This window comes from Oncorhynchus gorbuscha, linkage group LG13 (genome assembly GCF_021184085.1).
Source record: "Oncorhynchus gorbuscha isolate QuinsamMale2020 ecotype Even-year linkage group LG13, OgorEven_v1.0, whole genome shotgun sequence".
NCBI lineage: Eukaryota > Metazoa > Chordata > Actinopteri > Salmoniformes > Salmonidae > Oncorhynchus > Oncorhynchus gorbuscha.
Window position 1 is genome coordinate 79,747,340 of NC_060185.1, and position 14,701 is coordinate 79,762,040.

A 14,701-nucleotide genomic window follows, 5' to 3' on the forward strand; every position below is an offset into this window, starting at 1 on the left:
ATCTGAAGGAGATGTGTCACGCTGCATGAGGCAAATGGTGGTCACACCAGATACTGACTGGTTTTCTGATCCACTCCCCTACCTTTGTTTTAAAGGCATCTGTGACTAACAGTTGATTAGGGCCTGATTTATTTATTTTTTCACTGATTTCCTTTTATGAACTTTAACATCCTTGAAATACTGCATGTTGCATTTGTTCAGTGTAGTACATGCTCCTACTTAGTACTTGGGGTTAATATAGCATATGCTCCAGTGACAAAATGACTAATCTCTGTGATGATCAAATGCTTCACAGTATAAATCAAACAAACAACCGTAAAACTGATGGGAATGTCAAGCATCCCTTTTCCTCTCCTTTCATTAAGTCAAGCAGAACCCCACACGGGGATAATGTTGAGCTTTACCCAGCGAGTCCCATCGGAAGCTCATTGATCAACATGTCCTCTCCTACTAAAGCCATGTGTGTGTGGGGGGTTTTACTATTCTTTTTTTTTTATAAAGCAATGTCCTTCCTTGGATGTATGTGGGAACACAGCTACCCTTGTTTACATTTAAATATGGACGGACACCATGTACATGTCACGTCTAAGTACAATAAATTACATCTAACTGCACAGTAACTAGAAGCTAAAATTATTTTGAATTCAGATATTGTTTTATAATGTAGGCTTCTTTCGCTGCAGTTAATCTTCTATCCTCAATGATGGAGATTCACAGCCTGCTGGGCTGGCTGGCTGGCTACAGGCATGCATACCTCAACTTCTTCTCAACTTCAATGGAGACGCACAACAACAGGTTTAACTGATACAAATTCAGTTTATTACCACACTTGGGTAGATAGGCACACTCTAGCGCATAACACAACAGGAGGAGCTTGTTAAAGCCATATGAGTGTTACCCTATAAATACCTGTCTGATATCTGGTGAAATTCAGTCGAAAAAGGTGCATCTTCACTGGTAACAGGAAATAGTAACAGTAATTACAGTAACCAAATGCTCTGTATCACCATCACTACAGAATTGTATGGTTGTCTCATAGTTATATAGAGTAACTATAAGAAATAGGGTAACGTAAAGTATCAGAAGTATTAATCAGCAGCAGGTCTATACCCAAACAATTTGAACTTCTACTTTTAAAAATCCACCTCTCTAAAACAATGTCTCTCACCGTTGCCTCTTGCTATTGACCACCCTGATTTCCCCCCCATCCATCTTCAGAGCTCGGTGACCTAAACTGTGACATGCTTAACACCCCGGCCATCCTACAATCTAAACTTGATGCCCTCAATCTCACACAAATTATCAATGAACCGACCAGGTACAACCCCAAATCCGTAAACACGGGCACCCTCATAGATAACATCCTAACCAACTTGCCCTCTAAATACACCTCTGCTGTTTTCAACCAAGATCTCAGCGATCACTGCCTCATTGCCTGCATCCGTAATGGGTCTGCGGTCAAACGACTACCCCTCATCACTGCCAAACGCTCCCTAAAACACTTCAGCGAGCAGGCCTTTCTAATCGACCTGGCCCGGGTATCCTGGAAGGATATAGACCTCATCCCGTCAGTAGAGGATGCCTGGTTACTTTTTTTAAATGCCTTCCTCACCATCTTAAATAAGCATGCCCCATTCAAGAAATGTAGAACCAGGAACAGATATAGCCCTTGGTTCTCTCCAGACCTGATTGCCCTTTAACCAACACAAAAACATCCTATGGCGTTCTGCATTAGCATCGAACAGCCCCCGTGAAATGCAACTTTTTAGGGAAGTTGGAAACCAATATACACAGGCAGTTAGAAAAGCCAAGGCTAGCTTTAGCTAGCAGAAATTTGCTTCCTGCAACACAAACTCAAAAAAGTTCTGGAGGCCTTCCGGGTGGCGCAGTGGTTAAGGGCGCTGTATTCCGGGTTGGATGGCGCTGTGTTAAGAAGCAGTGTGGCTTGGTTGTGTATCGGAGGACGCATGACTTTCAACCTTCGTCTCTCCCGAGCCCGTACGGGAGTTGTAGCGATGAGACAAGATAGTAGCTACTAAACAATTTGATGCCACGAAATTGGGGAGGAAAAGGGGTCAAAATTGTAAAAATAATAATAATAATAATTGAATAATAAAATAGTTCTGGGACATTGTAAAGTCCATGGAGAATAAGAGTACCTCCTCCCAGTTGCCCACTGCACTGAGGATAGGAAACTCTGTCACCACTGATAAATCCACTACAATTGAGAATTTCAATAAGCATTTTTCTATGGCTGGCCACGCTTTCCACCTTGCCACCCCGAGCCTGTTCCAACATCTCTTTCGTGTCGTCTGAGAGTCCCAAAGATTTGAAAGCAGCTGCGGTCATCCCCCTCTTCAAAGGGGGGGGACACTCTTGACCCAAGCTGCTACAGACCTATATCTATTCTACTCTGCCTTTCTAAGGTCTTCGAAAACCAAGTTAACAAACAAATCAATGACAATTTAGAATCCCACCATACCTTCTCCACTATGCAATCTGGTTTCCGAGCTGGTCATGGGTGCACCTCAGCCACGCTCAAGGTTCTAAACGATATCTTATCCGCCATCGATAAGAAACAATACAGTGCAGCCGTATTCATTGACCTGGCCAAGGCTTTCGACTCTGTCAATCACCACATCCTCATCGGCAGACTCAACAGCCTTGGTTTCTCAAATGATTGCCTCGCCTGGTTCACCAACTACTTCTCAGACAGAGGTCAGTGTGTCAAATCTTAAGCACCAGCTGTCGGAGCAGCTCACAGATCACTGCACCTGTACATAGCCCATGGTCCTTCTGTAGCTCAGTTGGTAGAGCATGGCGCTTGTAACGCCAGGGTAGTGGGTTCGATCCCCGGGGACCACCCATACGTAGAATGTATGCACACATGACTGTAAGTCGCTTTGGATAAAAGCGTCTGCTAAATGGCATATATTATTATTATTATTATTATATATCAAATCTGAGGCCTGTTTCCGGGCCTCTGACAGTCTCTATGGGAGTGCCACAGGGTTCAATTCTTGGGCCGACTCTCTTCTCTGTATATATCAATGATGTCGCTCTTGCTGCTGGTGGTTCTCTGATCCACCTCTACGCAGACGACACCATTCTGTATACTTCTGGTCCTTCTTTGGACACTGTTAACTAACCTCCAGACGAGCTTCAATGCCATACAACTCTCCTTCCATGGCCTCCAACTGCTCTTAAATACAAGTAAAACTAAATGCATGCTCTTCAACCGATTGCTGCCTGCACCTGCCCGCCCGTCCAGCATTAGTACTCTGGACGGTTCTGACTTATGTGAATATGTGGACAACATACCTAGGTGTCTGGTTAGACTCTAAACACTCCTTCCAGACTCACATAAAACATCTCCAATCCAAAGTTAAATCTCAAATTGGCTTCCTATTTCGCAACAAAGCATCCTTTACTCATGCTGCCAAACATACCCTCGTAAAACTGACCATCTTACCGATCCTCGACTTTGGCGATGTAATTTACAAAATAGCCTCCTACACCCTACTCAACAAATTGGATGCAGTCTATCACAATGCCATCCGTTTTGTCACCAAAGCCCCATATACTACCCACCACTGCGACCTGTACGCTCTCGTTGGCTGGCCCTCGCTTCATACTCGTCGCCAAATCTCTAAAACTGGAAACACTTATCTCCCTCACTAGCTTTAAGCACCAGCTGTCGGAGCAGCTCACAGATCACTGCACCTGTACATAGCCCATCTATAAATAGCCCAAACAACTACCTCTTCCCCCACTGTATTTATTCTACTCCAGTATTTCCACTTTGCACACTCATCTACTACTACTCTACTACTAATTTATTTTGCTCCAGTATTTCTACTTTGCACACTCATCTACTAATAATCTACCATTCCAGTGTCTAATTGGTATATTGTACTTACTTCGCCATCATGGCCCATTTATTGCCTTTACCTCCCTTATTTCACCTCATTTTCTCACATTGTATATAGACATTTTTCTACTTTATTATTGACTGTATGTTTGTTTTACTCCATGTGTAACTCTGTCGTTATATGTGTCGAACTGCTTTGCTTTATCTTGGCCAGGTCGCAGTTGTAAATGAGAACTTGTTCTCAACTTGCCTACCTGGTTAAATAAAGGTGAAATAAAATATTTAAAAAATTAACAATTAAAAAACATACTCCTCTCCCCTGTTTCTGTTAAAAGCTGAGGGATGGGGCTGGAGAAATGTAACCACTCTTAAATTCATAGACAGAGCCATGAATGCAAGGATTGACCATACATCGTTTTAACCACGTTTTGAGGCTATACAGTCAGTATTTGTTTACATTGAATTTGTTTACAAACATTGAAGTAAAACAAGCTTTTTTTCTGGGTTCTGATGGTGTACGACAGTTCAACTAAGCACTGTCAAACATACAGTAGGTCAGACATAAAAAAAATAGTCATCAGTTATACAACGGTGATGATTGGTTAAAACCGCATTCCAGCTGATGTCTACAAGTTAACACCGGCTAAATCTATGATGTTAAAATACCCATTTACCCTGTTCCATTTGACTGGGAAAAGCACTCTCTCATCCGTTCCGCCAAGGAAACGTATAAACATCATCTTCACTATAAAAAATAATCTAGACATTATCTCAATTTCTTTTAGCTAACATTTCATTTTCAACAGCGGAGATTTGTATAAACATTGCGGTCTGGTCTCTCTGACATGTGCAACTTTGTTTCAATATTCAAATTCAATCTCCAGCTGTCCCATAGTAATGAACGTGTCGGGAGTCGGGATGAGACAAACAAGTAGGCAGTTTCTCAGCCAGTCAAAATCATGAATCAGCATAATTTGTATACAAAGCCCTATCAACGATCAGGGGAAATCCCACATCATTAGCTCATTATTATTGATGTATCTAGGGTTGAGCATTTTGGGGGAATATTCAGGTGGTGGAAACTTTCCGTTGGAATTAACGGGAATATATGAGAATTAACGGGAATATGGGAATTAATATTAACACTTTTTAAAATTTAGTTTTTTGCAGTGGATATATTTGCCATATCATATGGATACCTTATCATAAGTAGACATAATTGCAAATTATTAAATCCTTCCAATAGAAATAAAATAAACTATTTCATTACGAATTGAACTTTAATTATATGAGTTGACTGTTCATATGGGATGATTTCATTTAACAAAAGGGAATATTGAATGATCCATCGCATCTCCCAAAAACATTTCCAACATACATCTGTAAAATGATAGTCTAGAAACTAAAGCTTTGGTTGTCTTCCTCTCAGGCTTCCATGTCTTCTCCCTGGACCTCCTCAATGTCGACCTCTTGAACATCAGACTGAGGCCTCATCTTCACTGTTACTTCCCAATCTTGTAGAGGATGGACTCATTGTCAGGTTCAAAAAGCCTAAAGTTTGCCCGGATGGACACTATTTTTCTACCCTTGTATTGGTCAGCTTGTTGCGTGCTTTGGTGTGTGTGTTCCCAAACAAGGACCAGTTGCACTCTGAGGCGGCTGATGTTGGTGAGATTTGGAGGATGATGGGGGCAACAGAGGAAAGAGCCTCAGATCCAAAGTCCCTTCCACTCTCAGAAAGAGCCTCAGATCCAAAGCTTCTACCACTCTCTCCCAAAATGCAGTGGCTTGCGAATGTATTCACCCCCTTGGCATTTTTCCTATTTTGTTGCCTTTCAACCTGGAATTAAAATGATTTTTTAGGGGTTTGTATCATCTGACTTGCTCAACATGCCCACCACTTTGAAGATGCAAAATATTTTTGTAAAACAAACAAGAAACTTGAGCGTGCATAACTATCCACCCGCCAAAGTCAATACTTTGTACAGCCAACTTTTGCAGAAATTACAGCTGCAAGTCTCTTGGGATATGTCTCTATAAGCTTGGCACATCCAGCCACTGGGATTCTTGCCTATTCTTCAAGGCAAAACTGCTCCAGCTCCTTCAAGTTGGATGGGTTCTGCTGGTGTACAACAATCTTTAAGTCATACCACAAATTCTCAATTGGATTGAGGTCTGGGCGTTGACTAGGTAGTTCCAAGACATTTCAATGTTCCTTTAAACCACTCGAGAGTTGCTTTAGCAGTATGCCTAGGGTCATTGTCCTGCTGGAAGGTGAACCTCCGTACCAGTCTCAAATCTCTTGAAAACCGAAACAGGTTTCCCTCAAGAATTTTCATGTATTTATCGCCATCCATCATTCCTTAAATTCTGACCAGTTTCCCAGCCTCTGGCGATGAAAAACATCCCCACAGCATGATGCTGCCACCACCATGCTTCACTGTGGGGATGATATTCTCGGGGTGATGAGAGGTGTTGGGTTTGCATTTTCCTTGATGGTCAAAAAGCTTAATTTGATCAAATTATCAAACCCGAGTACCTTCTCCTGTATGTTTTGGGAGTCTCCCACATGCATTTTGACGAACATCAAACGTTTTTATGGCCACTCTTCCGTAAAGCTCAGCTCTATGGAGTGTACGTCTTAAAGTGGTCCTATGGAGATATACTCCAGTCTCCACTGTGGAGCTTTGCAGCTCCTTCAGGGTAATCTTTGGTATCTTTGTTGCCTCTCTGATTAATGCCCTCCTTGCCTGGTCCGTGAGTTTTGGTGAGTTTTTTAATAATGGATTTAATGGTGCCCTGTGGGATGTTCAAAGTTTTGGATATTTTTTATAACCCAACCCTGATCTGTACTTCTCCACAACTTTGTCCCTGACCTGTTTGGAGAGCTCCTTTTTCTTTATGGTGCTGCTTGCTTGGTGGTTCCCCTTGCTTAGTGGTGTTGCAGACTCTGGGGCCTTTCAGAACAGGTGTATATATACTGAGATCATGTGGCAGATCATGTGACACTTAGATAGCGCACAGGTGGACTTTATTTAACTAATTTTGTGACTTCTGAAGGTAATTGGTTGCACCAGAACTTATTTAGGGGCTTCAAAGCATAGGGGGTGTATACATATGCACGTACCACTTTTCAGTTTTTTTTATTGTTTGAAACAAGTAATATTTTTCATTTTACTTCACCAATTTGGACTATTGTGTGAATGTCATATGAAATCCAAATAAAAATCAATTTAAAATACAGGTTGTAATGCAACCAAATGGGAAAATGCCAAGAGGGTGAAAATGTTTGCAAGGCACTGTACGTCATCCAGGGGGATCCTCTTGATGGGGCTGTCCATATCAGCCGACTGTGATATGGCCATTTCTTGGACAGACTCCTTCCCCTCCAGGAGACATTACATTTACATTACATTTAAGTCATTTAGCAGACGCTCTTATCCAGAGCGACTTACAAATTGGTGCATTCACCTTATGACATCCAGTGGAACAGTCACATTACAATAGTGCATCTAAATCTTAAAGGGGGGGGATACTTATCCTATCCTAGGTATTCCTTAAAGAGGTGGGGTTTCAGGTGTCTCCGGAAGGTGGTGATTGACTCCGCTGTCCTGGCGTCGTGAGGGAGTTTGTTCCACCATTGGGGGGCCAGAGCATGACGACAACACCATCCCAACGGGTGTTGCTGGGCAGCTTTAATCTGATGCGCTTATTCTTCTCACTTTGCTTGGTGAGGTAGATTTCTGCTATAACTTGATGACCCTTCACATACCTAACCATTTCCTTGGCTCTCTTGTAGTGTGTTTCCAGGACGCCTCCACTTTAGACCAAGCAGCCTGCCTGTTCGCAGCATTGTCTGTCACCGGTGCAAATACCTTCTGTGGTACAAGGTCATTGATGACTGTCTTCAGCTCAGATCATGTAGAGACCGGTATGTCTGTGTCTGGGTGGAGATGTAGTTAATTATTCCTTGCCCACGAACATTCGACCACTCATCAAAGATTATTGCAATAGTCTGCTTTCTCTATGATTTGCTTGACCTTCACTTCAACTCTGTTGAACTCTGCAGCTAGCAAATGAGTAGATAAAGCATGTCTGGTTGGAGGGGTGTATGCTGGGCGAAGAACATTCAGAAATCTCTTCCAATACACATTGCCTATGAGGATTAGAGGCGAAGACATTCAGCAGCATTTCTCTGACTACGTTCCTCCATTGAGTAAAAAAAACGTATGATTCCAGGAGGACCATGAGCTGTTGCTATCAATAAGGTGTCTGATTACTTCTATTTGAGGTGAAAATGATGAGAGGACTTTTGTCAGATGTTGCTTGTTTTGATCGCTAAGTGAACTTTATGCACTTGGCCAGATGATTTTGCATCTTTGTTGCAGTCTTCATATATGATTTGGGACAGTATTTGCAAATGTACACAGCTTTTCCTTCAACAATAGCTGCAGTGAATTGTCTCCACACATAAGATAGTGCCCGTGACATTTTCCTGTAAAGATGAGAAAATATGAGTAAAAATAAATAAATATATACAATTCCATGTACAGATAAAGAGTTAAGCAGTTAGATTAAACAACTCCTTTGTAAGATAAATTAAACGTATGGAAACAGGTGAATTAACAGTCCTCTGTTAGCAGGCACAAGCAAGCTAAAAACCCACATGGCAGCAAAAGCTAACTAGCAGAAATTGTTAACAACTTAGAAATTATTTAAACACACTTTGCTGTAGGCTACTATTTACTACTTTACAAAAAATGATGTATGTCATAAAATATATTCACCCCACCCAGTATTGAAATCAAAACTTACCAGAAAGCATGTAGTCCTAGGCTCAGACACTGTAGTAGTGTGGGCTCAAAAGCATCTCAGTGTGCAAGATCTTGAGAGTCAGCTGAACATGTGATGAAAGAATGCACTGTGCATGCAGGGGGTTGCAATTCCAATGAATTGGGTATAGTTTAAAAAAAATATGCCACAAGACCAAGAATTGCCTTATGTGTATCCCATAAAAAGGTTCATTGTTATAAGCTAACTTTTTTGGTGTAGCGAGGAGTCTGGTTAGGCAGGCAAGCTCTCTGTAGCGCCGATGGAGCTCTCTATAGCGCCGATGGAGCTCTCTGACGGCGCCCTCAGGAGCTCCGACGGCGCCCTCAGTAGCTCCGACGGCGCCCTCAGTAGCTCCGACGGCGCCCTCAGTAGCTCCGACGGCGCCCTCAGTAGCTCCGACGGCGCCCTCAGTAGCTCCGACGGCGCTCTGATGGCGCTCTCTGTAGCTTTGATGGCGCTCTCTGTAGCTTTGATGGCGCTCTCTGTAGCTTTGATGGCGCTCTCTGTAGCTCTATGGAGCTTTGATGGCGCTCTCTGGAGCTCTGATGGTGCTCTCTGTAGCTCTCTGTAGCTCTGATGGAGCTCTCTGTAGCTCTGATGGAGCTCTCTGTAGCTCTGATGGAGCTCTCTGTAGCTCTGATGGAGCTCTCTGTAGCTCTGATGGAGCTCTCTGTTTGAATGAGGGCTGAGTCAAGTGAACTTGAGTTACAGAGTTAATTGAGAAGTCACGATAGTGTTACACTGATAAGCTCCCTCCTGTCTCTCTTTGTGATCAATGTGCTCTCTATGCTAAGCGTCAGTGTGAATTCGGAGCTGTGACTCAGCTCTGTGCAGCGAACCAGGTAAGTACTGTTCTGTAGAGGCTTAGACTGAGCACAGAGCTCCCTGCCTGCAGCTTACAAGAAAGAGAAGTGTGGGGCATAGTTTGAGACACAAAAGCACCTACATTGACATGTGAATATATAGAATAGAAACCTGCTACATTTCCTTGGCAAGAGTTGGTTTAATGTGCCACAGCAAGCTGTCAACACATCACATCTAATTGTATCATTACTATGACAACCAGTGGAAATCAGAGAACCACTTAAAGATCAGAGACTCTGGTGAACAGTAAAATAACGATGTGATTGGTAGCTAGTACTAAAAAGGCCCCACAGGGAGTTGAAGACGTAGATGCAGTAACCATGTCCATTCTACCCATTACGTCTTTATGGTTCAAGTAGTGGTGGAAGGTGGACGGGAGCAATAGTTATCATTTAGTACATATCCACACAGGGACTCTGTACATGAACTCTTATAGGAGAGCACTGTGGATAGTGGTGGATATAGGTGGCTATATACACATTCGGTTCAAAAGGAAATACACAGTATCAGACTTACCATCATCTTCTCAAAGAGGTCGTTGATCTCCTTCTCGGAGAGGTTCATGGAGCGGTCGTCGAAGAGGGGCTGGGGCATGGGCATCTCTACCTGAGTGGACAGGGGGTCTGTGGAGTGCTGTATCAGGGGCTTGTCCTTTTTATTCCCAGTCTTCCGAAAACTGGTGATCCGGTCACGCTGAAGGAGAAAGAATGTGGCGTTACCAAAGTGCGTACAGTAAGCGTTATGACAGAGTATTTCCTAGGCGTTGGGCTTTCTGAATGCTTACATTGTGACATATAGGCTTTATCTAGAGTATTTCCCTAGGCGCTGGGCTTTCTGAATGCTTACATAGTGACATATAGGCTTTATCTAGGAGTATTTCACTAGGCGTTGGGCTTTCTGAATGCTTACATAGTGACATATAGGCTTTATCTAGGAGTATTTCACTAGGCGTTGGGCTTTCTGAATGCTTACATAGTGACATATAGGCTTTATCTAGGAGTATTTCCCTAGGCGCTGGGCTTTCTGAATGCTTACATAGTGACATATAGGCTTTATCTAGGAGTATTTCACTAGGCGCTGGGCTTTCTGAATGCTTACATAGTGACATATAGGCTTTATCTAGGAGTATTTCACTAGGCGTTGGGCTTTCTGAATGCTTACATAGTGACATATAGGCTTTATCTAGGAGTATTTCCCTAGGCGTTGGGCTTTCTGAATGCTTACATAGTGACATATAGGCTTTATCTAGGAGTATTTCCCTAGGCGCTGGGCTTTCTGAATGCTTACATAGTGACATATAGGCTTTATCTAGGAGTATTTCACTAGGCGTTGGGCTTTCTGAATGCTTACATAGTGACATATAGGCTTTATCTAGGAATATTTCCCTTGGCGTTGGGCTTTCTGAATGCTTACATTGTGACATATAGGCTTTATCTAGGAGTATTTCCCTAGGTGTTAGGCTTTCTGAATGCCTACATAACATTGAGACATATAGGCTTTATCTAGGAGTATTTCCCTTGGCGTTAGGCTTTCTGAATGCTTACATAGTGACATATAGGCTTTATCTAGGAGTATTGCCCTTGGCGTTAGGCTTTCTGAATGCTAACATACTGTAAGGTTGTGTAAATGTAAATGTGTAATGCTGTCATATGCCTTTCCTGACATGTCTTTCCATCTCCTTCCCAATCTTTAAACGAGCATCAGCTGGGCTCAATTCCAGGTTAGGGTGGTACCACAGGACGGCTAAAGTAAAGTGATTGCCTATGACAAGGGACAGACCTAGTGTTCGTTCATTATGTTTTATTGTTCATCTTTTCTGTTAGATTAAATTATGTGCGTGAAAAATGGGTAACGTTGCTTGCTCTATTTCTTTCAAACTGGCCTTGATTCATTAATCTGTACAGTCCATGTCTATCTGAATGAAAATAGTACATAGAGTCATAGATTTGACTCACCTTCACACTTACTATTAACCCTGTAGGTTGTTTGTTCAATATCACAGAGTTATGAGAGTCTGTAGTACAGTACAGAGGACCATACCTACATTAGGAAGATACTCTCTCCTCACTGTATTCAGCTATTCTAGCTACACCAATGAATACAGAAGAAATGTAGGTCTAATGTACATACCTTTACCTGAGCAGTACATTATTTAATTTGCCTGGTGCAATGGAACAAATGGAATAGCTCCAAAAGAACCAACTGCAAGCGTTAAATCAAGAGCATCTCATATGTATTCAGGTCTGATGACGGAAGACAGAGTAAGTTGAAACGAGATGCTGCCAGCAGCACACACCTTTGTTACAGAGTCAGAAGAGGGTAAGTCCACACTGTTAGTCAGTCGTCATTAGTATTAGCTATATGGGGTTATGCTGGTGCGGAATGGATGAGTGCACATACATATGAAATAAGACAAATAAAGACCAAAGGAAATTAAATCAATGATGTCACACCTGAATCTACACTGAAATCGTTGTGGAAGGATCAGGGCAAGTCAAACCAATGATGGTGAACATGACTGGTGACCCAAAGACAGTGCACTTGTTCTTTGTTAAATTATTAGGAGGAATAACGTGTAACAAATAAAACATGTAATCCTAACCGATTCAGAATACTGTTGGATTCATTCCTGTAATATTTGACTGATTAGGCTTTTTTTTAAATAGATCTAAACTTTTTTCATATTAAAGGACGTTATTGTTTAGGTACATAACATCACCCTCAAATACTGTAAATTTTAGTGGATCACCTGTTGGCTAACTTCCTCCTTTTTAGTAACAAAACCCCTAAGCAAACAAAATTCTAATTCACTTTAGACAATTAAAGGGGCAATCTGCAGTTGCGACATACATTTTTGGACTTATAAATTAATGATATGTGCCCATTGATTCTTGAAGAAAATAAATTACCATTTATGAGCTAAGTTCAACTGTTGTACCCCATCAGAAAACAAAATATTAAAATATATCAGTACTTGCCTCCATAGCTCTGTCGATGAATTTGAGAGTGGTTACAATTCTCCAGCCCCATTGTTATTATTTTAACTGCAGATTTCAACTTTAAACAATAACAGACATTACAGACCCCCCAAAAAAATCTCCCAATACAGATGTTTGTTCCTTTCCAGACAAGGCCGAAGTTACCAACGGCCAGTACCTACCCACAAATGTTCTATGGGATTGAGGTCAGGGCTTCGTGATGGCCACTCCAAAACCTTGACTTTGTTGTCCTTAAGCCATTTTGCCACAACTTTGGAGGTATGCTTGGGGTCATTGTCCATTTGGAAGACCCATTTGCCACCAAGCTTTAACTTCCTGACTGATGTCTTGAGATGTTGCTTCAATATATCCATGTAATTTTCCCACCTCATGATGCCATCAATTTTGTGAAGTGCACCAGTCCCTCCTGCAGCAAACCACCCCCACAAGATGATGCTGCCACCCCCTTGCTTCATGGTTGGGATGGTGTTCTTCGGCTTGCAAGCCTCCCCCTTTTTCCTCCAAATGTAACGATGGTCATTATGGCCAAACAGTTCTATTTGTGTTTCATCAGACCAGAGGACATTTCTCCAAAAAGTACAATCTTTGTCCCCATGTGCAGTTGCAAACCGTAGTCTGGCTTTTTTATGGCGGTTTGGAGCAGTGGCTTCTTCCTTGCTAAGTGGCCTTTCAGGTTATGTCAATATAGGACTCGTTTTACTGTGGATATAGATACTTTGTAACAGTTTCCTCTAGCATCTTCACAAGGTCCTTTGCTGGTGTTCTGGGATTGATTTGCACTTTTCACACCAAAGTAGGTTCAGCTCTAGGAGACAGAACGCGTCTCCCTCCTGAGTGGTATGACGCCTGCGACATCCATTGGTTTTTATACTTGCGTACTATTGTTTGTACAGATGAACGTGGTACCTTCAGGCATTTGGAAATTGCTCCCAAGGATGAACCAGACTTGTGGAGGTCAACAATTTTTATCTGAGGTCTTGGCTGATTTCTTTTAATTTTCCCATGATGTCAAGAAAAGAGGCACTGAGTTTGAAGGTAAGCCTTGAAATACATCCACAGGTACACCTCCAATTGACTCAAATTTTCTGGAATTTTCCAAGCTGTTTAAAAGGCACAGTCAAGTTAGTGCATGTAAACTTCTGACCCACTCGAATTGTGACAGTGAATTATAAGTGAAATAATCTGTAAACAATTGTTGGAAAAATTACTTCCCATGCACAAAGTAGATGTCCTAACCGACTTGCCAAAACTATAGTTTGTAAACAAGACATTTGTGGAGTGGTTGAGAAACTAGTTTTAAATGACTCCAACCTAAGTGTATGTAAACTTCCTACTTCAACTGTATGTCCTGGGGGGCTAAGTCTGTCCTACCTGGTGTAATTCTCCTGTTTTATCTGGTGTCCTGTGTGAAATTAAGTCTGCTCCTTCTAATTCTCCCATCTCTCACCACCCTTCCATGGACCTGAGCCAGAGGACAACCTGGCCTAATGATTACTGGCTGTCCCCAGTCCACCTGGTCGTGCTGCTGCTCCAGTTTCAAATTGTTCTGCCTGTGGCTATTGAACCCTGACTTTTTTTTACCCGACTCCCTACCAACCTCCCTCCCAACCAACTGCTGTCTTGTACCCTCTACAATCACTGTGATATGATTATTATTTGACCCTTCTGGTCATCTATGGACGTTTGAACATCTTGGTCTTAATGGCCATGTACTCTTATAATCTCCACACGGTACAGCCAGAAGAGGACTGGCCACCCCTCAGGGCCTGGTTTCTCTCAAGGTTTCTTCCTAGGTTCCGGCCTTTCTAGGGAGTTTTACCGAGCCACTATGCTTCTACATCTGCATTGTTTGCTGTTTGGGGTTTTAGGCTGGGTTTCTATAAAGCACTTTGTGATATCTGCTGATTTAAAAAGGGCTTTATAAATACATTTGATTGATAAGGGGATGCCAACAGGGCCAAAGCATTGTCACAACTGTTGTGATGTTATGTAGTATGGTTAGCTTTACTGCCAGATAAGGACCACTAACCATGTGACTCTGGACGATCACAAACATTGATTAGGCTAAAGCATCTCTCTCAACTTATAGAAACAGCCAATAGGGTTGTAGTCTGAATCATAACACTAGCTTAGC

General features: G+C 42.2%; 1 protein-coding gene across 1 annotated transcript in view; it reads right to left on the reverse strand.

Annotated features, from left to right (window-relative positions):
- diaph2 (diaphanous-related formin 2) overlaps positions 1-14,701 on the reverse strand; it is a 732,655-nt gene that overhangs the window by 691,016 nt on the left and 26,938 nt on the right. Inside the window, 1 exon segment of the mRNA XM_046295877.1 lies at positions 10,085-10,261. Within this exon segment, the coding sequence (XP_046151833.1) occupies positions 10,085-10,261 (177 nt within the window).